Consider the following 26,514-nt stretch of genomic DNA (forward strand, 5'->3'; position numbering starts at 1 on the left):
AATCTGATCATAGAGACCTAATCTCAGGCCTAGACTTTTACACAGTATTGAACTGATGACAGTCCTTGTTCTGTATCCCAAAGGCAATTTACTGTTCCCTTCATTGTTTTTTGTCTTAACTGTGGCAGACAACAGGTTGGCTGGAGGCACACTGACTTGGTCCAATGTTTTGCTGGAAAATTTACACATTCCATTGGAAACAGTTTATTTATTTATTTTTTTAATCATATATTCTTTATTTAAAGGGAAATTTTCTTCTTTTAATTTTAGGAAAACATCTATAAATACTCTATAAAGTCTTAAACCTTTCAAAATATCCTTTCTCTTGCCTTGCTGTCATTTAAATTTCATGAATGAGTTTAAGTGACACAGTCTTAAAGCTTATACTTTTAGGGAATATTTGCATGGAAGAAAACCTCATACGTTCTGTCAAGTAATTATTAACAAATCAAATCCAGCGATGAATGAAAACAGACATCATGATCAGTTTATCCCAGGTATGCAAAGATGGTTCAGCACTAGAAAATCAATCAATATAATCTGTCACAGAAATAAGCTAAGTAAGGATTATCACATGATCAGATTAGTATATGGGGCAAAAGTACTCCACAGGATCCAGTACTCACTCATGACAAAAACTCTCAGAACACCAAGCACAGAGGGGAATTTCATCAACTCAATGAAAGATATCTACAGAAAACCTTCAGCTAACAGAATCCTTAATACAGTCGTCCCTCACCAATCTCTGATTTCACTTTCTGCAGTCCCCGTTATCTGTGGTCAGCCACAGTCCAGAAGCCGATGATAGTGGCCTGAGACCACGTCACAGTGCCTACGTCATTCACTGCGCTGCATCTCATCACACACACATTTTATCTCACATCATCACAAGAGGCAGAGAGAGGCCATACTCACCTAACTGCTTTATAGTATGTTGTTATAATCTATTTTATTATTAGTTAATGTTAATCTCTTACTGTGCCCAATTTATGAATTACATTTTATCATCCATATCTATGTATAGGAAAAAACATAGTGTATATATAGGGCTCAATACTGTCTGCAGGTTTAGGCATCTACTGGGGGTTTGAAGCATGTCCTCTGTGAATAAGGTGAACTACCAAAGTGAGAAACTTGGAGTTTTCCTTGCTTAGATCAGGTAGAAGGCAGAGATGTCCCATCTCATCACTCCTCTTGAACAGGAAACAGATTTTTTTTTGGGGGGGGGGTTTGTTGTTGTTGTTGTTGTTGTTTGTTTTTTATACCTGGCTTTGTCTCTTCTGCCCCTCTATTATTTCCGCAAGGTCGACTGAGTAGAGCCATTCACCTGCTGCTTTGGGAGACAGAAATCCTGGGCTGCTGTATGTTACCCCTGAGCTTTATAACATTTTTCTCCCTTTGGATTAAAAACTTTGTGGGGGGAGGGAAGATGATCAAGCGTCTCTCCTTTTTTTAAGCTTCTTTATTACTTAAATCACATATGTAAGGAAGGGACTACTGTTGGTCTATAAATATCGCTGCTCAGTTTTGAGGTGTAACTTCAGTGTTGCCAAAACACAGTTTAGAGATTCTAGAAGACGTTTGGTTTTTAACCTTATTGGTCAGAAATCTGTCATACTTTCATTGAGTGTACGTGACAATATCCAAATCTCAGTGACAACTAAATCAAGCATCATTATCCACGCCGGTGAGCAGCTTGTGACTCGGTTCACCAGTTGGAACAAGTTTCCTAATGTGTTTTGCCTGGAACCCATGGGATAAAAGTCGGTTTTGGGGTTTTGTGTGTGTGTGTGTGTTTTTCTAAATTCCTGTTACTCAGCGGTTGCCCTGAATAACAGGGACACTCAGGGACCTTAAACTCACTGCTGCAGTGGTCAGAATGTATCAAATCTTTAGGTATGCTGCATCCTCTTTTCAAAAACATCTGTAGTGTTGCGTGAGTTTTTGTTTTGCTCCTGAATGCGTGTCTTTTAAAAAGAATGGAGAATACACTTGTCTCTTGTCCTGACACGTTGGGTACTGTGGCATTTGTACTCACCCCTCCTATGGAAAGTCCAATTAAATCACATTTATTGAGCATCTGTTGTGAGCCTGAGCACTGTGGCCCAGAGGTGAGTCATAGGATTGCCCTCAGTGAAGACATGGGAATGAATCACTGCAAACCAGGGCAATAGAGACGTATTTGTAAGGTACCTGTAAGCTTTAGGAGTGGTCACTGGGTAGGCCAGACTTTGGTCTCAAGGAGCCAAAAGACCACGTAGAAAAGGCAAGACCTCAGGGAGGTTTGAAAGGATAGTTTGGTATTTATCAGACAGAAGGACAGGGCCTCCCAAAGGGCAAAAGAAATGGTGTGTACAAAGGCATAGTGACCCTAACAGCAGAATTCAAGGGACTACACATAGCTCAGTGTTGCTGGAGCATAAAAAACTCGAAGCATAACCCAGTATTGCTGATGCAGGAAGTTTGAAGAGGCAGTATAATATACCACGATGGTGAAGAGGATTGACCTAAAGCCAGTTGCCCTGGGTTTGAGTGAGATCGGGGAAGTTTGTTGGACTTCAGTTGCTCCATCTATAAAAAGGGACAAGTAAATTACTTACAGGATTGTTACAAAGAGTAAAATATGTTCATATGTGTAAAACACCTAACGTAACAACAAGCACATAAAAACTCTGTAAATCATAAGTATTCGCGCTATTTCTATCATTACAACGAGGGGGGATGGGTAGTGCGTGATAAGGCCAAGGATGAGAGCTGAGGCCCTTGATATTTGTGGGCGCTTTCTTGGTATTTACCCAAAGGGAGAAGGCATGTCTGGCTGTGCTGGGGCTTTTAGGTCTGGGAGGGAAGGGGGATACCTGGAAACCAATTAATACATTATTGCAGAGCCTGTCTAAAGGGTTTTGCAAGTCTGACCAAGGAATATGGTAAGACTGTGGCTTTGAGAGACCCTGAGGATATAAAGGTGATCAAAGTTGATGAGCCATTGGCTCTGAGACACAAGGAAACATTCCCCAGTGGCCCTGGGGATTTTGACCTTGGGGACCAGGGAGATGAATGAGCTCCCTGTACGTGCAAGAGTGGGGGAAGGGAAGACAGAACTTGTACTCATTCCTTTGATCCCCAGAAGCCCAGTTAATCTACGTTTGTTGAGCATCTGATGTAGACTGAATACTGTGGAGCCTTCATTCCTTCACTCAGCCAAGATTCATAGCACCAATATCCCAAGCTGGGCAAGGGCTCTAATGGTGAACAGGACAGAGTGTTTGGGCCTTGCAAATAAACAAGCATCTAAATAAGTCAGTTGCCCAGTTGCCAGTGGTGGTCAGTGTTCCAAAGGCTATAAGCAGGCGTTGAGAAGAAAGTCACAGTATGGGGGGGGGGGGCTACTTCAGATAATGTGGTCAGCGAGTATCATTGAACAGGAGACCTAAAAAATGGTAAAGAGCCATCAGTGGGGAGTACTTGGGGTAGGCACCTGGGAAGGGCAAAGTCTCAGAGGCAGGAAGGAAAGAGCCCCCAGGCAGGCTGTTGGATGTGAGAGTTCAGGGCCCCAGAGAGGCTGGACCAGAAATAATAAGTTTGAGCATCATCATTAGGACCATAGGAGAAGTAGGTTAGGTTCATCTGTGGGAGAACTAAGGAGGCCCCATTTAATGAGTGGGCCGAGATACAGGCAGGCACAGCCAGGAGGCCTGGAAGAGAGTCTGTTAAAAAGGAAGCCACGCAGTGTTCTCAGAGAGATTCCCAAGAGGAGTCCGGGCAGCACTGACTCTCCAGGATGACAGGGAAGGCAGGGATGACCTCAGCGTGAACAGTAGTGGGGGCCATGGGATAGTAGGAGCAAGGGTGGGGGTGAGGCCGAAGAGCCGGGCACCAGCCCTGACGTGAGGAATGGCAGACCATGGGTGGTAACCACTCTCTGTGGGGAGCTGACTACAGCTCAATGACAGTGACTACGTCATTGTGTCCCAGCTCCTGCACATTCACAGCTGGGCTGTCAGCTCTCCTCCCTGAATCATATCCCCTTACTCACTGTTGCTCACTTTATTGTCTGCCTCATCGCTCAAACAGGCAATGACAGTTTCAAACTTTTCACCACCTGCCTGGAAGCTCAGGCTTTGTCCATAGCCTTCAGAGTCTCTCTTTCTAAGAGCTCTGGAAGAGCTCTGGTTCAGAATCCTGGCTCTGAGGGCATCTGGATACTTGCCCCCTCCCCTGACTACCAGCCCTTTCTCCCGAGTTTGAGCCCTGCCTCTCCCAGCCTGTTCTGCAGGAGACTGGAAGCTAGCTCACTAGCTGGCCTCCTCTCAGACTCTCCATGCCTGACCTGCAGGCCAGGCCCCTCCCCGAGTCTCTGTACCCATTTCCTCCCACTCCGTGCTCTGCCCAGGCCTGTTTCCTACCTGCTTCCTTTCATCCCTCTCCTTTCTTCCAGCTCCAGACTGTGTTTTCTGTAGGCAGGACAGGTCTGCCTGTCACTGCAGGACTCACCCTTCAGTCCTCCTCTCATGGTTAGCTCCGGCTAACCATTGGTACTTTTCCGTGAAACCCTCACTCCCGGGTCCCCCTCCCCCCAGCCTAGTAAAGGGGTACTCTGAGTGAAGAGGAGAAAGCTGAGACCCAGGCCAGGAACTTCGAACAGGTGTCTCAGTGCTGTCTGGGCAGAGCCTGGCCACCCTAGACCAAAGCAGCACGTTCTTACAGACTTCTTGTGTATCCTGTAGCCTGTTAAAGCTTTCCAGGGACAGAGGACATGAATAGGAACATACACACACGGTGACAATGTTGTTTTTATTCCTTAGTGTGAAGCTTTCCATAAGATATTATAAACTGTTTGGCTCCTGGAATAGGTAGGTCTCCCAAGGGTTAAGAGGGAGGGAGAAAGGAGAGAGAAGGAAGAAACGAAAAGGGAGTGTGTGTGTGAGAAACTGCAAAAGGGGGATTTTAGAAGAAGTTCTTTAAAAATAAACCGTTAGAATGTGGAGCCAACTCCATGGCCAGGCGTGGGCTATCCATTACCAGAACTTGTCAACACCGGGAAGAGAGAGAGTGTGTGTGTGTGTCACTAAGTTCACAGTGACAGGGTAGAACATTATATGTTTTATGGCTTTTCTTGCTTCTCTTTACACGTAGATCCAGTTATCAGAAGCCCAGGTTGTATCTTTAAAACAAAAGCCTAGGTTGTATCTTTAAAACAAGAGGATCATAAGCCTCAAGACAGAGACCATCTGCTTTCTGGGCTGAAAACTGAAAGATGTTAGAGTTAAGGAATCACTCGAGTCCCTGTGTGGAAATGGGTCATAGAAGAGAAAACTGGGAGTAGGCCTCCTTCTAAATAATTTGGGAGACGGTTCCTTGTATTGGTTGAAATGGAAATAGTCTGGTTTCTCAAGGAGATTTCGACTGGAAGCCCTGAACTGCCCCCCCTCCTTCACCCCCATACACACCCATCTCTTGTGTGAGAAAGCATGCGCGAACTCTTAATCTGAGCTGTCTTTACTACATGTAACCTAGTCATTTGGGAGTGACGTCATGGTAACTGAGTAATCCCTTTGAAAGTTAAGTGGTAGAGTCAAGATATTAAAATGGTCCTGGGGCTACCTGGATGAAAGTGGGCTCAGGGTGTGTACAATTCCATTTATTAGAGGCACAGTCTCTATCAGTGGAAGTCTTGATTCTAAAGTAGCAAATTTGGTTTTTGTGATACTTGGGATCTCTAAATAGACATTTCCGTGATCATTAACACTTGCCGTTCTAATTCTTTATTTTCTTTTCCTCTGTCTTGGTAATTAGGAAGTTCCCATGTGAGCTTGGTTGTAAATTCTGAAAATGTTGACCTTAAATCTTATTAATAGTATGAGAGGATCTGTAGGAGGGTTTAGCTACACTAATCGCCATTGGACATGCTTATTAGGGAAGGTAATGATACCAGTATCAGCCTGAAACATCATACTGCTGTGTTGTTTCGTTTTGTTTTTTTTTTAAAGGCCTGAGCAGAGAACTTAGGCTTTGATCAGCATCTGAAGGTAAAACAGACTGGTAAGGAGAAGGGGCAGTCATTCATGCTTCTCTCTTAAGCTTCACGTTGCTCGGGTTGTTACAGAACCCTGGGACTTTGTACATTCCACTGACTTTGTGATCTTAGATTAATCCATGGCTCAGATTGGGTTATAGTCTGGGATCTCTTAGGAAACTGTAATTGCAGACAAACATACAGGCAAAAATCCAGGTCTTGGCATGTGGTCACCCAACTGCCATTTGTGTTCCGAACTCCTCAAGTATGCTTTTGCTCTTCCAAGGTAAGAACCAGCTCCACTTCCCTGGAAACTTTCTAACATGACATGGCAGTTCAAATTCCAGATCTTTGGGAGATAATGTATTAGGTTGTGAGTGAATCACCTGGGTGGAGGAATGGGGAGCTGATGACACTTGCTGAGGGCTCCTAGGATCATAGAATCAGAAGAAAATTGATGGGTTCACCAGGCTCATTTTGCCTTATGAGTATTTGTTGAAGCTGTCTTTGTTTTGCTTTATTCTAATTTTAAACATTACAGTGCATGTTGATATCTCAGGACCCTGACTTTGACCTTACTGTGTTTCTCTCTTGAGTCACTTAGAATATCGTCTAGCCACTGCCAGAATTCTTAGCTATAAATTAGAAGAAAATCACCCATAGCTTGCATAAAAATCACCTGTGTCCCTTTAACATTCATACCTTTTAAAATACTATATGTGGGGATCTTTAAATTGGAAATCATAATTATTAAATGTTTTACTTTTACAGATATATGGAGGGTTTAAGAGAAAAGAATGTATTTGGCATGGGAAAAATCTGCCTGCTGAATAAAGCAGTCTAGGAAATATGGTAAATGAAACCTTTGTTACTGTAAAACAATAGCCTTTAAGTGACTATTATGTAATGTTATTTCTTACATCTGATTTGGAATGGCTTGTTGATCTTGAAACTTGAGATAAAATTCCTGTAAAAATACTACTTTCATTTAGCTAATCTCAGGACTTCGGATACAAAATCAAAGCCTTTTCCAAGTAGATTACCTCGGTTGGACATGGGGCCCTAGAGCTTTTGAAGCCATGTCAGATAGATTTTTTTTCCCCAGGTAAGGATTAATTTTATCCACTTGGTATTCTCCATTTGAGTACCCATCCAAATAAACACAAATTATGCGCTAATCAAAAAAATAGTTCGTTGTAAAATTAGCCTGTGCTTGCTCAACCACTCCAAAGGGCACACAGGTGGCAAAACAGCTGATAGGCACACTCACCTAACTTGGCAGTTTGAATGGTTGATGATGAATTTGCATTTTCCATAAATGATGCATTTTTAAGCAAAGAAAGTTTTAAATCTTAGATCTCAAATGGCCATAGTGGCTAATAGTGGAACAGGGAGAGTATGGGATTGTTCAGGGGTGTTTTAGGTCATAGTTCTTTTTATGGATTCTGCAAAATGAACTTCTGTGCTTAAAATTATAATTTTCTTGTGTGTTTTAGGATTTGGTATTTGGGGTTAGATGTCTGGACCCAGAGAGTTAGTAAGGGATAAAACTTGTCATTATTTTTACTCTGTGACCTATAAAATTTGTATGTAGTGATCTTTTTCAGTAGTTGTTTTCTCCCTGATCAATTTCAGATGAGTTAACTTTGCATGTCTAAGATTTTTAAAGTGAGAAATTAATAGTGGTTTGTATAAGCCTTCTTAACATAAGAATCCAGGCTCAAGGGGCACCTGGGTGGCTCAGTGGGTTAAAGCCTCTGCCTTATGCTTGGGTTGTGGTCCTGGGGTCCTGGGATGAGCCCCGCATTAGACTCTGCTTGGCAGGGAGCCTGCCTCTACCCCCCCACCCCGCCTGCCTATCTGCCTACTTGTGATCTCTCTCTGTCAAATAAATAAATAAAATCTTAAAAAAAAAAAGAAAAATCCAGGCTCAAGAGTTCTGCTGTCTTCAGACCAGATTTAGAGCCCGGTCATTTTGATGTCATTTTATCAGCATCATCATTGCCGAGATGCCTTCTAGGTAGGTAGGTGAGTTTTCTTGAAATTATGATTGATGACCTATCATTTGTTGGCTTCTTAAAAGAAGTTTTTTAAATAATAGAAGTTGTGGTTTGTCTACCTTATGAGAATTGACCTTCAAATTAGTCTACCTCCTCACACCAGACCAAGGGTGATTTGAGAGTCAAAAGGTACAGACAGTTGAGCTGTTTAGATATTAATATGATGCAACCTTTTGATGCCATTTCTAGGAAACACATTCCGTGAAATGGGTCCGAGTTTAAAATCCATGAGGAAAAGGGTTCTGACTCTTGGCACTAATAAGCATATTCAAAAATGTTGTATTCAAGCCAGAGTAAATATATATGCCCTTTACACTTTCTTTCAGTTAGCAGAAGTCACCTCCAAACACTTATTTTGGCATTAAGGAAGCTCGTCATGACCTATTGTTCCAGAAAGATTATAGTTCTCATTTTAAGCCAGTTCTCTGGTTCCCGTGTGAGTGGCATGCCCAGCCCAGAGCCGAAGAAACAAGCTTGGCTTTTCAGACCTTCCATTCTTTTAGGTGTGTCCCGCAGGCAGTGGCTTGTAGCTGTTTCTTCAGCCACTTAACAGGTTTGATTTCAAATCTATTTAATAAGAAACTAACATGTTTGGAGGGGATTCATGGCCCAACATTTATGGACTTTGTTGGGAAGTTCCAGGTGTGTATATATCTTGAATTCTATGTTAAGGCATATTAGACTCAAATGATGTTGCTTTTGTTTTGCTTGTTTTGTGTTAGCCTTCTAGTCATAGACTGAGTTCCTCAGGGTGTCTTAGGGGCGGGATTGGGACAGGATGGCCCCAGGTACTCCAGGCCATGTTGCTCCTCTTTCAGTTTACCTTAACAGCACTAAAGAGGAGTCAAATAATTATAAACTGGACCTAAAAACAGAGCAACCAGAGGCTTAGAGCTGGGGGATTAACCTCTGAGCGTGGGATGTTGTTTTCATTTAAAAATACTGGAGGGGTTATTTATGAGTTACACATCTCTGTGTGATCCTTTTCTTGCTTTGCGGCTTGCGAATAGCCCGAAATCACCTTCGGAATCCTGATAAGCCAATAACTCAGTTTGTCAACATTTGACTTCTGTGCACGGGAGGCTGGGGGTTCGTCACATTGCCTCATTTACTTATTTATATACAGATATTTATTGAGTAGCTTTTATGTGATCAGGGCCGTGGTTATCACCTGGGAAACAATGATGTGTATGGCATGATCCTTTTCTAGTGGGGTTAGAAAGCCATATAGCCAGGTTAATTACAGTAATGTGTAATGACCGGTAGGAGATAGACCAACATCAGGAAAAGAAGAGGGAGAGGCAGCATATTTGTTGAGGCAGTTGGGTATATGTTGTCTCAGTTAATCTGATCTATAGTATCTATCATACAGATGAAACAGTTGAGGCTTAAAGGGATTAGTTAACTGTACCCAAATCTCAACAGTACTAAGAGGGAAATCTAGATAGAAACTTAACTGTACTATCCTGTCTCCAACAGACATACAGCTCTCAAAATATTCTAATTATATTCTTATTATTACAAATAAGATTTTAGGTTTTATAGTACAGAAGCCTCCTGGCAATCTGAGGCTATGTGTGGAATGAGCCCTGATAATTTGGATCTTTGCTATAGAAATGCCACCTGCTGTCTGAGCGAAGAGAGTGAAAAATAGAAGGAGGTTTTACTTTGTTTTAAAATGCCACCTGCTGATTCTCTCTCCCAGTAATGGAAATTGTATATGTATTCTCCTGTAATTTCCTCATCTTAAAGTATCAGAGTTTATAATGGTATTTGAGTGGGCGTGTGCTTTTAAAATTGAGGTTTCACTTATGGTATAGCTCTGAACAGGCCTTTTGAATGAATAACACTTCTCTGCACCCCATGCCTACTTTTCTGAGATTTCACTCTCTATATTATAAAGTCCTTCCATTCACATGAATGGAGGTATTATGGGGACATATCTCAGAATCATTGATCTTGTAATAATGCATATAGGTTCATTTCATAGAAGGACAAAAGGTCTTACATCCTAAATGAGAGTACCGTATGAATGCCCAAAAAGAAAAAAAAAAAATCTGTTGAGATTTTTAGGGATAAATTTCCTGTAGGCTTCTTAATTAAAAAAAAATACAATAATTCCTTTTAACTATGCTAATGCTGTCTTTTTTATTTTTTATTTTTATTTTAAAGATTTTGTTTATTTTTGTGAGAGAGAGAGAGCAGAATCAGGGAAGGGGCAGAGGGAGAAGCAGACTTCCCGATGACCAGGGAGCCCAATGCTGGGCTTACAGGACTCGCAGGGCTGGATCCCAAGACCCCGGGATCATGACCTGAGCCAAAGGCAGAGGCTTAATGACTGAGCCACCCAGACGCCCCTAACTACGTTCCCCCCCCCTTTTTTTTTAAAGATTTTATTTATTTATTTGAGAGAGAGACAGTGAGAGAGAGCATGAGCGAGGAGAAGGTCAGAGGGAGAAGCAGACTCCCCATGGAGCTGGGAGCCCAATGTGGGACTCGATCCTGGAACCCCGGGATCATGACCTGAGCCGAAGACAGTCGTCCAACCAACTGAGCCACCCAGGCGTCCCTTTTTCCCCTTTTTTTAAAAGATTTTATTTATTATTTATTTGACAGAGGTCACAAGTAGGCAGAGAGGCAGGCAGAGAGAGAGAGGGGGAGGCACACTCCCTGCTGAACAGAGAGCCCAATGATTCGGGGATCTATCCTAGGACCTTGGGATCATGACGTGGGCCAAAGGCAGAGGCGCTCAGGCGCCCCCCCAAACTACCTTTTTTAAGAAAAGGAGTTGAGTTGGTGGCATTCACTTAAATACATCTTTCCCTTGGGAAATCCACTGTATTTAAAGAACTAAGAAGTGACTGCTTTGTTATCCATACCACAATTGTAAAGGAATAAAGTGTGAGTAATCTGTAACATGCAGAAGGCACAAGTACTGTATCCAGAATCCTCTAAACCACAGAATCCTTCACTGGCCATCTTGTGGCTCTCAGGGGTACAGTATGTGAGCTGTTTTTGAGGAATGGCTGCCCTTCCCTGAGGACAGAATGGAAGAAGTATCCCCTTCAGGTGCTTTTTCAAATGTTCCAGATGCTTTTCTTCATGGCCACTAACCCAGGCCCAAGCCTTCTTCAGATTCCTACTCATATCAAGTTTACCAGTTGTATTCACTTGTTCTAGAAAAATCAAGTCCTGGGAGATAGGGGTGTTTTGTTTTGTTTTAATAAGGTTTATTGAGATAGAATTTACAGATAGTAAAATCATTCCTTTTAGGTTTGCAGCTCCATGAATTTTGACAAATAGTCATGTAACTACCACCATGATTGCTAGCCCCTCAGAAAGTTTTTGGTGTTTTTTAATTGTTTGACAACGCTAATATAAGATTAGAGTAAGATGTTTTGTTTTCCTGTCCCTATCCTCCCCTTTTTAAAAAATTAATTTCCATATGTAATTAAGCCTGCACTTGTTTTTTTTTTCCCTAATATCCTTTTTCTGTGCCAGGATGCCATCCAGGACACCATGTTACCTTGTGTAATCCTTTCTAGAAATCATTTTCATGAGGAAGATGATTAACACATAGTTTGACTACTTGGTTAGTAGTATCCAGGAGGTACCAGGAAAACGCATCATGAGATACTTAAAAGAAAAGCATAAACTACCTCATTCGTGTGGTGTATTATTAATATGTAATAGCTCCTTTGAGCCAGCATAGGGGAAGAAGTTCTAAGAAACCAGATTAACTATTTCCTGCTACTTAGACTTGTTTAAAGTAATCTGGTGTTATTCAGTGAGGGCTATGAGGAGGAAGATTTGGAAGGTATGTAGTTCATGACAGATTCTGGTTGTGGGAAAATAAACACAGAGATCCAGAAGGACTCTTGGAGTTTTCCAGTGTGGAGGAAGAAAGAACAAAACATACATTTTATAAAAGATAAATGCAAGCTCCTTGAATTGTTTTATAAAGTAATTTATCATATCTTACCAGTATTTTTAGTGCATTTTAATTTCAGTAGAATGTATGTAGCTTTTAAAGAAAAATTTAAACACAATGGATGCTGAAGACAGAATGGAGAAAATACAAACAACTGTAAAGTAAAAAAATCTCCCCAAATTCTAGTACTCACACGTAACCACTATTAAAAATGTGAGGTTATCCTTCCGAGTTCTTTTTCTGAGTGCATGTGTGTGCATATGTGTATATACATACCACAAAACTCATATTTTGTATCTACTGTCTTATGAGTGGATTTTTTCCCTTAAAGAAATGTTTTAGGGACACCTGGGTGGCTCAGTCAGTCAAGTGTCTGCCTTTGGCTCAGGTCATGGTCCCAGGGTCCTGGGATCGAGTCCTGCATTGGGCTCCCTGCTCACTGGGCAACCTGCTTCTCCTTCTACCTGCCACTCCTCCTGCTTGTGCGCTCCCTCTCTCTCTGACAAATAAATTAAAAAAGAGAGAGAGAAAGAGATTCTTTTAAATACCCAGCTTTACAATGTTATGATTTCCAGAAAATTTGAAAAATACCTCTAATCTATAAGAAGGTGTGTGGGCATTATCTATAAAATTGTGTGGAAGTGTTGAAAACCCCATTCTGAAAGCCACTGAGCTAATACACAGCCTTCCCTTACGTGGCCATGGCCATGGCCGTGGCTGGCTCCCTGGTATGCAGTATGAGGGCCCAGCCCCTGACAGCAGTGATGTCACCTTGGATGCTCTCACAATTTAGGTCTTGTTTTTCTCTCCTCATATTCAGATCTCTCTTGAAGTGTTCCCTTTAAAAATACTAATGCTAACTTAGAAAGATTCCAATTACCATTTCCCCACAGGCTTAAATGTTAAACCTCAAGTTCTAAACTTTATCCCTTATGTATGTGAGCAGGCTTGCCAGATGGCAGGCCAATTAATATATTTTTGCAAGGTGTAGAAATGTTTTTTCTCCATAGGGGAACAAAGAATCCATCTGCTCCACATCTTCCTTTCCCCTCTGTCCTTTGGGGAAAATCATCATTTAATTTTCAGAAATAATTGTGCAACTCTCTAAGTGATACTTTCTGCTTTTTTTTTCTTTTTTTTTTTCTTAGATTTATTTATTTATTTATTTATTTATTTGACAGACAGAGATCACAAGTAGGCAGAGAGGCAGGCAGAGAGGGAGGAAGGGAAGCAGGCTCCCTGCCAAGCAGAGAGCCTGATGCGGGGCTCGATCCCAGGACCCTGGGATCATGACCTGAGCCAAAGGCAGAGGCTTTAACCCACTGAGCCACCCAGGTGCCCCGATACTTTCTGCTTTTTAACCGAGATAGTTTTAATAATTGAAACTTTTTCTTACTATGAGGATTTAAAGAACCCTATGTCATGGATTAAAATATGTGGGCATCTAAGTTGGGTCCAGGTTATTATTTCCTTTTTGATTGTTGACATACAGAATTGTGTTTGACAAATCCATTCAGCAAAGGCTTAGCTTGGAAAAGACTTTCAGAAACAGTCAAACCCTTTTACTGTAAGATGAGGAAACTAATATTTAGGCATCAGGCTTTCAAGCTGGTCTTGAATCCTGAATGGTCTTGAATCCTGGTCTTCAGGTTCCAAATGAGGACAACCGTGGTGGAACTAGAATCTTGTATTTCTCAGGAGGAATAAAAGGAGCAAGAACCTTGCATAAGGTTCACATAGAAGCAACCACACCTTCATTTTCAGTGCCTCTTCTTCCTCGAGTTCCAGGCACTGAGCTGGACCCATCACCCTTACATAGTTTCTTTACATACTCAGGTGGCTTTTCAGATCAGCAGGTGATGATTAACTGTTTAGTGTCTCTGTGTTGCCTCCAACTCTGTAGGAATTCCTAAAGGACAAACGCCACATCCATTTTTTAAGCACTTTTGTAGTGTGCTGTCTGGACCTGAAGTGGATGAATTAGGGAATATGTGAATAGCAATGGGATTGTTTTTCCAGAGTCCTCTCTGGAAGTGTTGCAGTTCTAAAAAAGTGACTTCATTATAGCTTTACAATGATCTGATGCATTATAATACAGAATTTGGTTCCTTTTTCCTTCTGGTATGAAGGGTTTCAGTACTGAGTATTCCAGAAGCTTCTTTTGGGAGGAGTGTTTCAATTATATCCTTAAATATATTTATTTACCAGCATTTTTGCTGTCCTCTATATTTTGTCATAGGTGGGCATAGATTGGTTAATGTTAACCAGGAAGAAGGATTTTGACTTGTCATTTTTTTTTTCTTCTTTCTTTTTTTCTTTTTTCTTTTTTCTTTCATTCAACATGAACTTCTCTATCTCTTTTCAACCTAAGAGAACCTTTTCAAATAGAGAGTTCAGACTCAGGCTTTAGACGTACCTTGGTCGGAATCCACACTCCTTAACAAAATAGACATGTGGCCTGGCGGGTCACCTTACTTCGGATACTTGGTTTCCTCATCCTTAACTAGGAAAATAAACAGCACACCTTTTGTGCCTTTTATGAGGTATAAGCACGTAGGTCAGGCACGTAGGGTAGGCAAACTACAGCCTCTGGGTGCAGTCTGGCCTGTCTTTGTACATCAAGCTGTTAGAACTCAGCCATATCAATTCATTTAGGGATTAACTGTGGCTACTTGTGCCGCAGGAGGAGAGCCCAGTAGTTGTAACATGAGACTCTGGCCTGCAAAGCCAAAAATGTATGCCGTCTGGTCCTTTACAGGGGGATTTCCCCAGCCCTGAGCCTATAGCAGTGCCTAGCAAGTGCAGACTCTCAGAAAACGGTAGTCTCGCCTTGCCTTTAGTCTTCCCATTGATTATTTCAAGTTCAGGCTTTCTCTGGAGGCCCTCTTGAAAGATAGTTCTGGTGTGGCCTTCTCTAACGTTCCTTCCAAAGCCCCTATCCACCTCTGGAATATGGCCAAAGCTCTGAGCCATGACACAGGACAGAACACGTTGAGGGAGGTCTCTCCATAACTCCCACACCCTGATATATAGCATGTCTGGACTTGAACTGGGCTGTGTGCAGGTTGTAGGAATAGAATTTACTCTAATCCAAGTATAAATACCGTCTTTCTAAGTAGATAGCAATGTGTCCCACTTCAGTTTAGGTTATTTCTCACTCTCTTACTAGGTGTGTCCGATCTATACTTCTTCAAAACCTTCCACCAAACTGGAATTCTTTTCATTCCCGACGATGTTAACAAATTGCTACTAATTACAAATACCACGTTTAGCCAAGGACCTCCTTAGCAAAGCAGCAGTTTTGTGACTTAGATGATTGGGCCGTTTCAAAGAGGGAGCTCTCAAAGGAGCGATTAGATTTGGTTGTTGTTGTTTATTTTGTTTCGTATTTTAAGCAAAATGAACTGGGAGTTCTCTGCAGTTTTGATTAGGGACACCTTGGTGTCTAGTGGAAGACTAAGACGGGAACAGACTGATTGAATGTACCTGGTGAGGACTTGGTGATGGATGGGTGCACACCAACTCCCACACATGGTGGAGAGAAAGATGGCGGGGCTTTCAGAAAGCTGTTAAGGGCAATGATGGGTGCTTGTTGTTTTTTTTATTTTAAAAGTACTGAGGAATGTTTTTTCAGAGTAATAAAAATTTTTTTCAGTACTTTAACATGATCTGTGTCTCTAAATAAAAAAAAGAAAATACTGTGAAGAGATGGTAGCAGCATTACCCCCAATTTTGCAAAGTCCTTCTTGACTCTATTTGCTCTTCTTTCCAGTGCATTTCAGTGTTTCCAGTGCTTTTGTACAGGCCTGTTAACATTTATCCCAACGTGTTGTAATTTTCTGTATACTTATCTGAATTCCCAGCTGATGTTGAATGTCTTAAGGCAGAGACTTTATGCCAGCATGGTACCTGGCACATAATAGACAGTTGATCAAGGTTTATTGAATGAAAGCACTCCACAGTGAGCACATTCATTCATCTAGCCTTTTCTGTCTTTTGGAACTATTTCCTTAGAATAAATTCCCAGAATAGAGATTTCTAGGCCAAAGTGATGTGCATATGTTTATGAATCTTGATATATAATGCCAAGTAGCTTTTATGTCTACTTGTGATTCCTTCCAAGTTTGTGACTCTCCTGTTGCGTGGTGTGTTATTGCTAGATTGGCAGTCTTGGCGTTCCACATTTTCCCTAGGAAAAGAAATGGAAGGGAGGGTACAACATCGCTGCATTTATGTCTGGAATGAACATTGCATATGCTTAAGGATGAAAAGCTTCTAAAAGAATAAATATTCCTGCTGTGGGACTTGGAAAATGGAGGAAGGTGGGCAGCAGGGGCAAGGTATAGGATAAAAATTACATTACAGGGACAAAGCACTCCTGTTTGTGTTTTTTTTTTTTAATTGCTTTGAACTTGTTCTATCTTGTTATTATTATTTTAAGAAAGCATTTGGATATTTTTTATTTACTTTTTCCTCTTCAGCACACTTAGTGTTCAAATATGAAACATCACTAAATGCAAGTTGCTGTTAAGACACATTCCAAGGTGTGCGTTTATCAAGGTTTGAAACTTTTTGTCTTATATACTAGACATTCCCGTCTTCATTTCATCTGATTTGTGTGTGAAATAAGATTGAGTCTCTGTGCTGTGACATTGGGTACCCACAACTTTTTTTGAGTTTGATTTTTTTGCTCTCCCTCATCTAATGTTTGACTGCCTCATAAATTACCAGCAATAAATAGCTGTATCTGCCTTTTGGTACAAGTATGGTATTAATGAACACATAGAATCACCTAAAACCCACCTTGTAGATGGTATTATGAAGTTTGTGGGGGCTAAGCTGAATAGAGCAAAGCTAGTGTTCCATTAAAAATTCCCTGTGTGGGACACCTGGGTGATGGCTCAGTGGGTTAAAGCCTCTGCCTTCAGCTCAAGTCATGGTCTCAGGGTCCTGGGATCGAGCCCTGCATCAGTCTCTCTGCTCAGTGGGGAGCCTGCTTCCCCTTGACTCTCTGCCTGCCTCTCTGCCTACTTGTGATCTCACTCTGTTAAATAAATAAATAAAATCTTAAAAAAAAAAATTCCCTGTGTGGAAATTGAGGATTTTAGTGAGCTGGATGGTTCAGCAGATGTCCTAAAGAGAATTTGTGCATTTCTGTATTGTATATTCTATTATACACACACAGATATATATATATATGTAAATATGATTCACCTGGCTGAGAAGTAAGAAGTGAAAAATGTGCTGGATTTTCATTACTTATTTTACTGTGCCTATTACTAGTAAAGCCCAGGAGTATATTAAAACAAACAATAGGAACATGACAGTGGTTGAGGCACTTGTCCATTGCCTTTGGAAGGACCCAAAGGCCAGGCCTTGTGGGAATGTGGCTTTTCCCCTTCTTCTTGTCTAGTAAGCTGTGTCCTTACGGTGGAGGAGCACGTTTCCCTCAGTGTCTTGCCATCAGACCATCATCACCTCTTTGTCATAACCACATACACTGCCCTAATTAACTATGGCCATGAATGTGCAGAAATCACGTGCTGCCCCTGCCTACTTCCCAGGCTTGAATTACATTGCCCAGCTGGAAAATAAGATCATTGAAGTAAAAATAAGTTAAAGAATAAAATTGATAAAACCCTTCTTGTTTGCTAATCTTAAAGTCATCTTTTTTTCCCTAGAGTTTGTGTTTTAATGACGAAGGTCTGAATATGTTCTAAATAAGAGGAGTGGCAAGCAGAATTTATCTTAATCCTTTCAGAGAGTGGAAGCCATTGCTTCTCATTGCCTGCCTACCTACTTCACCTGGGCATTTGCGGGAGGGAAATTTGAGGGCGGGGAGAAAGAGAACTATGAATGCTCTTAAATGTCCTGCCATTTGACTAAACATCATCTCATGATATTAGCTTCTAATGGGATTCTTTTTGGCTTTGCAGTTGCCTTATAAATGCATCCATGTTAATCTGGATACAAACTTTTAGCCTAAAAGACCTATGAGTAAAGCAAAGTGTTGAGATTTGATTTGTCCATCTGCTTGTAAAGGTAATTCATGCATCCATAAGAATGCTTTGTAAACATAGAATCATTCTCAGGTTAAAAGATCTCTACCAAATTAGATAGGAAGCTTGAAACCTAGGCTACAAGCAGTTTCTCCTCCCTTAGTTGTTGCTATAGATCAATATCTTTTATTGACTCTTCTAGAGTTTGCATGCAATTTCCTATCACGGTCGTTTATGCTAATCAACATGAAACCGAATCATTGTAAATCATTGCCCCTTAGGCACATTTTTCCCTCCTTTAATACTCAAGACCACAGAATTCTCTTCTGAAAAGATGAAAAAAACAATCCATCATTTTTTAGTGACACGTGGAACTGACCTAGATGTGGATGACAAAGACTCCTTACCTTTGGGCTTCCCCTTATATTTTAATACAGAAGGCAAATGAAAATGAAGCTCGCTGTGGTTAAAAAAAAAAAAAATCAGGTTTAAATTCACCAGTTACCTTTATTTGTGAGAAAGTCCAAATATATCATGTTAAATATGGAAGGTAGAATAACTATAATATGTTCTATTTTAGTGTTTTTACATATGACTATTAAAAGTTATATTCATCAGGAAGGAATGTTTATGTAATTATTGTAAATTATCAGAGTTACTACTTGAAGATGTATAAGGATATTTATTATCTACATATTTAATGATACAATTCAGATAATTAGCGTAGAAGACAGCAATTTTTTACTTTAATGTTGTACTAAGATAGATGGCTTGACCACCATTCACATTTATTTGTAGCACAGAACTCATCAGAATATATAGTTATTACAAACACAAAGTAAAATCTCTCTGTCTTGGCCAGTAGCTCATGAATAAGTGTTTTATTCTCTTCCGAGACCAAACTGTGCTGCGGAAGCAAAGTCGACTCTGGCCGTATCCCATATCCTGTACGCATCCCCTGGTACACGTCAGTGTGTTAGGCGCGTCTGTTTTAAGCACTTCGGAGAGACAACATCCTTACTTCCTGGAAGCCACCCCTTAGTGGAGGACCTGTTGTTACAGCCGCCCCTGAGTTTAAGAAGATCTGCCTAAAGCATGGGCGATGTCATTTGCAGGATGCAGCTTGGGATTGCAGTTGTGTGCCATCTGCCCTCCACCCTGTGCACCTGTTTATTCGTGAATTCAGTAAATATTAGCCAAACACCTCCCTTATGTCGGGCATTGTGCTGGGGAGGGAGAGGTAAAGGAGATAGATGGTTCCTGCCCTTTTGAAAGCTAGCAGTTTCATGAGAATTGTGGTAGGGGTGGTTCCAGGGGTATGGAGGGGGAGCAAGGATAGATGCAAAGATTCACAGGAACTTGCAGTGTTGTGTGCGGTCGTGTGTCTGTGGTTGCCTCTCTTAGCCATGGTGTGGAGGGTCACGAGGGAATAGAAATGGTATTGAGAGCATCCCAGAGCCCATAGCCGTGGATTATCAGGGAGATAAACCAGGTTGGTGACTGAGGGAGGTGCAGTATATGGTGGAGGAGAATATTCCAGGCACAGAGCCCTTGGAGTGAGACTCGAAGAGGTTGTGTTAGAGTGCTAGAGGCCTGGAATTAACTCTGTTGTCAGGAAGGGTCGATGAAGGGTTTTACCTTAGGGCAGTGAGTGATAAGATCCCATCTGCCCATTGGAAAGATTCCTGGCAGTGGAGGAGGAATTGGAATGGGGCAAGGAGGAGGCCAGGCTTCGAAGCCAGAGATGCTGGTGAAAAGACGGTCACGGATTTAGTGGCCGTGAGCATGAAAGGAGATGGAATCCGCAGGACTGGTAGACCAGTTGGATGGTTCAAGTGAGGAAGGATGAGACTGGAGCACAGGAAGCAGGACAGGTTGAGGCAAGGTGATGATTTTGGTGAGCTCCTTTACAGACTCAAGTAGAGGTGTACAGCTAACTCTTGGATGCAAGGGTCTGGAACGTAGGAAAGAGTTCCAGGCTGAGGATAGAGAGTTATCCACATAACGATGAATGAAGAGCATCAAAGTTGATGACTGTCAAATATTACTGTTCCAGGAGTCTTTAGTGTTCAGGGCCGCCTAGACCTGGGGACTAAATCTAGGCTTTCGTGCCCTCTTTGTTCCCAAGTGAAATGGAGGTGAGCGGGGAGAGGATTTGCACACGATTTAAGTTGTGAACCATATACCTAACCTTTTCCATAGGTATGTGTGTTTTCTTTTACTTGGATAAATTTGGGTACTTTCTTTTACTTGGGGGTAATGAGGATTTAACCATCACTGGGCATAGAATCCTGCAGCTGCTAAACTTTTGTGGTACTGCGCTGTTTTCCTTGTAGTTAAAAATATAGTGAGGAACCTTACCATCTATGTAAATTCTGTCTCTAAGGAAAAAGAAATCAGGACAGAAAGAGGTGATAGGACGTGAGTAAGAAACTGGACTTGCAAAGTTCTGTAGCATAGTCATAGTGGTTTTTGACTGTTGGGTTTTGATGTTTTGCTTTTTTGCCTTCTTTCTCTTGAACAGAAAGTATTTTCTATTTAGAAGTCCTCTCTTGGCAGCATGATTTCTGGGTCCTCAAAGAGGAAAACTATGGTGGACAGAATGGTGGTTTTAGAAGGAAAGCATGTTTGCTTATATGGGAAAGGGGTAGGAAAAAGTGAAACAGAAGTTCATTCTTGCTGAATTTACAATCTGATGTTAATCACATCATTGAAATGGCTGTTTTGCTAGGTACGGGTCTATACTATACAATGTTAATCTGAATTGGAGACTTAGACTTTTTTTAAACTTTTAAAATTTTATTTGTTTACTTGACAGAGAGAAAGACAGTGAGAGAGGGAACACAAGCAGGGAAAGTGGGAGAGGGAGAAGCAGGCCTCCCGCTGAGGAAGGAGTCTGATACGGGACTCGTTCCCAGGACCCCGGGATCGTGACCCGAGCCAAAGGCAGATACCCAACGACTGAGTCACCCAGGCGCCCCAGCTTTAACATTTTTATACATGTCAAACTTCACTCATTTGTATACTGCAGAATTTCATGTAATGAAATTTGTTTAAATTAAAAAATGTAGACTTGGGGCGCCTGAGTGGCTCAGTGGGTTAAAGCCTCTGCCTTCTGCTCAGGTCATGTTCTCGGAGTCCTGGGATTGAGCCCCGCGTCGGGCTCTCTGCTCTGCGGGGAGCCTGTTTCCCTTCCTGCCTCTCTGCCTACTTGTGATCTCTGTCTGTCAAATAAATAAATAAAATCTTTTTTTTTTTTTTAAAGATTTTATTTATTTATTTGACAGAGAGAGATCACAAGCAGACAGAGAGGCAGGCAGAGAGAGAGGAGGAAGCAGGCTCCCTGCTGAGCAGAGAGCCCGATGCGGGGCTCGATCCCAGGACCCTGAGATCATGACCCGAGCCAAAGGCAGCGGCTTAACCCACTGAGCCACCCAGGTGCCCCTTAAATAAATAAAATCTTAAAAAAAAAAATGTAGACCTGTTATGAGTTGAAATTCACTATGATTTCACAATTAAATGTGAAATGGTACATAGATTTAAGAACGTGTAGAGAATTGTAAATCCAGATTCCCAATTAAGTACATATTTTTTATTACCTAAATGTTTCATATCCCTGTGGATAAATATCACTTTCCCACATTTTTTAAAAGATTGTTTTTATTTGAGAGAGAGAGAGAGAGTAAGCACGAGAGCAGGGTGAGGGGCAGAGAGAGAAACAGACTCCCCACTAAGCAGGGAGCCAAATGAGGGCTCTATCCTGATCCTGGGGCTCCGGGATCATGACTGAGCTGAAGGCAGACGCTTATCTACTGAGCCATCCTGGAGCCCACTCTTTCACATTTTTATAGGTCTTCATTAAACAAATAATTTTTCAGGGCAATATGATATAAAATCTCCATAATTAATTTAGTAATTCCATGATACGATATCTCTATTCCCTATCTCATTTCTTTTATGGTCTCAGGCATTATTTGATGGTTTAAGGTTGTTGTCCTTGTAAACTTTGGCCTGAACCAGGTTAGTACTGAGTGAATGCTCAGAGTTGACCATCGGATGGTTATTGGATAGCTGTTGTAAAATGACATATTCATCAGTTTGGTTCTTGGAGAGGTCCCCATAACCCCAGTGGCAGAAATAGATTGTCTGAGTGACATCTTAAATTAGGAGGGGAAAAATATAGCTCTTCATTTCTGTCAACCATCATTCCATAGCACTTCTGAGGCAAATCATTAAAATTCTAGAGGTGATATTTGGAAGAAGACCTGTTTCGTATACAGTAATGAGACTGTGGTTTTAAACCCCTCCATTCTATTGGAGTTTCAAGCGGCTTTAGTTTGAAACATTAGAACCACATGAGCTTTATATATTTGGGGTACCTAATGTTTTGTAAATTTTCTTTGCCTCAGCACTTTCCTGTCTTTAGTGCTCCTGTCACTTCCTTACAGTGTTTCATTTTATAGAGCCTTGGGTGCCTCAGTTGCTCTATTTTTATTTGGTATCTTGGTTCAGTAGAGCTTTGTGCTAAAGAGGCCAAGGTTAGGAATGTCGGTCCCATGCCAGTCAATATTTAAAATGAAAATTATTTTTCCTGTAGTTGCAACTGGTGCTTCAGAACTGGTTGAAAATATTGGGCTACTTTTTTTCAAATATGAATGAGAACGCCATACTCATTAACTCTCCTGGAAAAAAAGAAAACACATGTCCGTTGGGTGGAATCTTTCCCATTAGGGACGGTAGTTTTTCCTGTGTGAGGGAAAGCATTTACTTTTATCTGTGGATAATCGCCCACTAGAGTAAAACACATGCATTTCAACAGACTGATTTGAATGTAAGTTCCGGGAGAATGGAGGCCATCGGTCTTCATAGTACAACCCCATCCTGGTGTGCACTCCCCAGACAGGAATGATCAGCTCAGCCCATCTGCCAGAGCAGAAAGCACTGGGCATTTCCCGGAGTAGATGGCAGAGGGGGGTCATCTCTTGCCACCTTTTTAACCTGATTTATTGCCTTAGAATTTTTTAATAAGGACATATTTTAACTTCTGTCTAGGGACTGAGATCTCTGATCATTCATGCAGTGAACTTTGAATAAGTTGGTAAGATTGGCCAGACCCTATTACCATAATGGATGATGACTGTTTGACATTTACAGTGGTATGCTCCATTTGCACTAAAATAAATGAATTTGTATTTAAAAAATAATTTACTCGTTTTTTTTTTCCCTACCAGACCTAAAATAGAGGTTGTTGGCATTCAAACCTGAAAACTGAAAAGTTGTGTGCAGACTTAGTGAAATTTGTCGAATATATGTTAATTAGCACAGCCCCATTAAACCAGATTGCATCGATCTGTTAGCTGGAGAAAAAGGAGGAATCACCTTATTCTCATGCCCCTAAACTCTTACCAGATTTTCTGAATACACAGAGATTTTTGTTAAATGCGTATCTGTCGTCAGGCCTCTTGACCCTACTGCCCGTGGGACTGTTTATGGATTAGGATGGTGGTTCTCCATGCCACATCAACTTTAATTGTAGCTTCTTTCATTTGAGAATGAATTTGTATGGCTCTTCCTGGCGGAGCATTAGATCACTGGTATCCTTTGCTGCCCATGATACGTGTGGAAATGAGTCAGTGGAAAATTCACTTACTCATCATGACCTACTTCTGTCACTTGCGTTGAAGGTGTGCTTATTTGTCAAAAGCCATCTGTCCCCTTTCCAGAAACTCTTGCTCAGTTGCTACTTTAACCCCTTAGCCTAAGGTTCTTTTAGAATTTTCGTGGTTACCTGAATCTGTCCCATCAGTTCTTCTGTGGTACATGTTATCCCTTTCAGAACGACCCTTGGAGACCAGGCATGGTCTGACCTTGTATGGTTCTCAGCAGATCCTGCCCAACCCCGCCCCGGCAACCAATCACTGCTTTCTAATGAAGATTGGAGGAGAAACTAAAATGGTAACTTTGACCATTTTAAAAAAGGAAGATTTATTAGGCCACGGTTTATTATGAGCACACTTTCCCCTGTCCCATTTTCAGTACAACTTTGCTTTTCTCATTTTTATTAGCTTATTCTTAGGTTCATGTATCTGGCGAGGTTTAGGCCAGGATGTCTTTGTGCCAGGTCAGTGGAGGCACCGGAAGAGTAAGATCTGTGCTTGCCCACATGGAGTTGACAGTCTCCTGTAGGAGAGCTGCGAGGAGGCATTTTAGAATAAGGCCACTTCTAAATTCCATTTGAAGTGAAGGGTCGCCTGTTTAACACGTCATATATGTCAGGGTCTGAATGGTGTACCATAGACATTTGTGCAGCTATGAGAGGCTTTATGGAGAATAACAGAATTCTGAACTCCAGAAAAGAAAAGTGATGTGTCTTATTTTATGTATTTTATTAAGTACAAAGAAATATACATATGTGTGGCAATTAGAAACCTATAAACATAGGGTAGCTCAGATTTATTGCTTTCTTTCATGTCCAGTATTGTACCTCAAAGTATTAGACGTTATATGCCATTATTTGCACATTAAACAAGATAAACCTCAATTGAGCATTATTTAAGATGACTATTTCATCTTAGAATAATTAAAAAAAAAAAACAACAACCACTTTTTGCCCTGGTCTAACTCTGTTTACAGACTCACAGGTTAGCCACGAATGGTCATACTTAATGTATAGAGGAAATAGATGGAAGCCAGCATTTGATGATAGAATAGTATTCTGTTTGAAATCCATCTCTTTCTTGTCTGTTAATTACTTCTTCCTGTGAACAATTCACTCTTAAAAAAACAAAAACAAAAAAATTCTTACTGACTTGATAGCACTTTTTAGAAAGTGGCACCTATTTACATGAAAATAACCAAGCGGAATTTGGTTCCCTGCTAACTAATGAATTTTAATTTCTTTGTGCTTTTTTCAGGTTGTTACTGATAACTTGTGATACTTGGAGGAGACCCAGTAGAGAAAAAAAGTTAGGATCTGACTGAGCTCATTTGTTGAGATTCATTACAACATAGGGATGGTTTATATTGCCGGAAACATTCTGTGCTTTTAGACTAAGAACCAGAAGCTTCTGCTCAAAGTCCTAAGTGGAACACTCAATTCTAAAGTAACTGAGAGCTAGCTACGCAGAATGACAGCATGGAAGCAATGGTGTGTGGTACGCTATGAATTTTGTCACGTTAGAACGATCTAGATTTTGCAGTGTGATAACCGATTAACTTTGATTCTACTGTGGGAGACAGTCTGCTTGTGTTCATTTGCTCGTTGCCGTCGTCACCTTTATCTTTGCTTTTGCAACTCTTGTCTGTGATGAGCAAAATAAGTTCAAGTTTCAGCGGAAGGAATCAGTTTGTCCGATCCTGTGACACTGTAAATCTGCATCTCCATACACCGTCCATCTGGAGATCCGTATAAACAATGAAGTCTGTGAGCAGGTTTCTACACTGTATTACATTTCATCATGGGTGTAACCCTGTTTATCTGTTTGGTTCTCAATGAAAGAGGCCTTCATGGCAGCTTACTCTTCATACCAGACCACATTTCAAACAAGAGATTAGAGCACAAGCTAGTTGGCCAGTGACTTGAGTATAAAATGTCTTACCTGGCCTGGTACAGTCTCTTTGTTTAAAACTACCTGCCTAAAAGGCTTATTTCTTTTGTTGTGGTGTCATCACAGGCCTCACCTAGAGAATTTGGAATTGTTCTTTAGTCCCTATTCAGATGTTTTCTGCTAAGCTGTCTTTAAGCCAAGTATTGAGAAGCCGCAGATCCTTTCTAAGCTCTGACCTCCTATGATTGAAATGCTGTCACCACACAAGCATGGCACTTCTGCAGCCAGGATATTGGATGAGGTCCCTGCCAAGTGGTACTTGTGGGCATTTGAGTGGGGTATGGGGCAGAGTGGCAACAGGGAGCTGTGTAACAGTGATTCCAAAATCACAAGGTCTCCCTGTTCATCCCGTGCTGCCGGATTCCTAATTCAGGCTTTTCCCCCCATCTGTTCTATAGCTACATGTTCTGTAGAGAGGACCAGGGTCTATGTGATAACAGATGACTCCTCCATATAACTAACCCCAACACTGGGAGCTTTCTTAACGTGTGACACAAAGCTTCTGCATTGTAGCTTTGACTTTGTAAGTGTTCTGCACATTGAATGTGAGAAACTTGATATTCCATTGCAATATGGTAATTACCACCTGAATATACATTTAGTAATTAAAGCTCCAAAAGGAGTGATGATATTTCACAGGAAATGCTGGGAAAAGTTGAGGTATGTAGAGTTGTTTATTGTAGAATAGCTGATTCTGTCTACCACTCTGCAAAAGTGTGTTCTACGTGGATATTCAAAAAGGGTAGTCTTCACTGATGGAGCATACTTGTGTAACTGAGGGGGCTAATTGATGAACAGGAAGGTTCCCTTGAAGGCCTGATGGACTACTAGTTGAGAGGCAACCAGTGAGATTACCTGCTTTTGCTTTCAGATCTCTGCAACTCCAGGGTTGTATGTGGTG

The 26,514-nt window shown here is 41.3% G+C and overlaps 1 protein-coding gene across 13 annotated transcripts in view; it reads left to right on the top strand.

Moving 5' to 3' along the window:
* The window catches only part of MAST4 (microtubule associated serine/threonine kinase family member 4), a 568,037-nt gene that overhangs the window by 396,493 nt on the left and 145,030 nt on the right, over positions 1-26,514 (top strand). The window contains exon 1 of one of the 13 annotated variants that reach the window (XM_047728894.1): positions 8,630-8,718. The exons of the other annotated variants lie outside the window; for them this stretch is intronic. Within the exon in view, the coding sequence (XP_047584850.1) occupies positions 8,681-8,718 (38 nt within the window). The 5' untranslated portion in view covers positions 8,630-8,680. Of the gene's footprint in view, positions 1-8,629; positions 8,719-26,514 lie in introns of those variants that run through there. 13 annotated transcript variants of the gene reach the window in all.

Source organism: Lutra lutra, chromosome 5 (assembly GCF_902655055.1).
Source record: "Lutra lutra chromosome 5, mLutLut1.2, whole genome shotgun sequence".
NCBI lineage: Eukaryota > Metazoa > Chordata > Mammalia > Carnivora > Mustelidae > Lutra > Lutra lutra.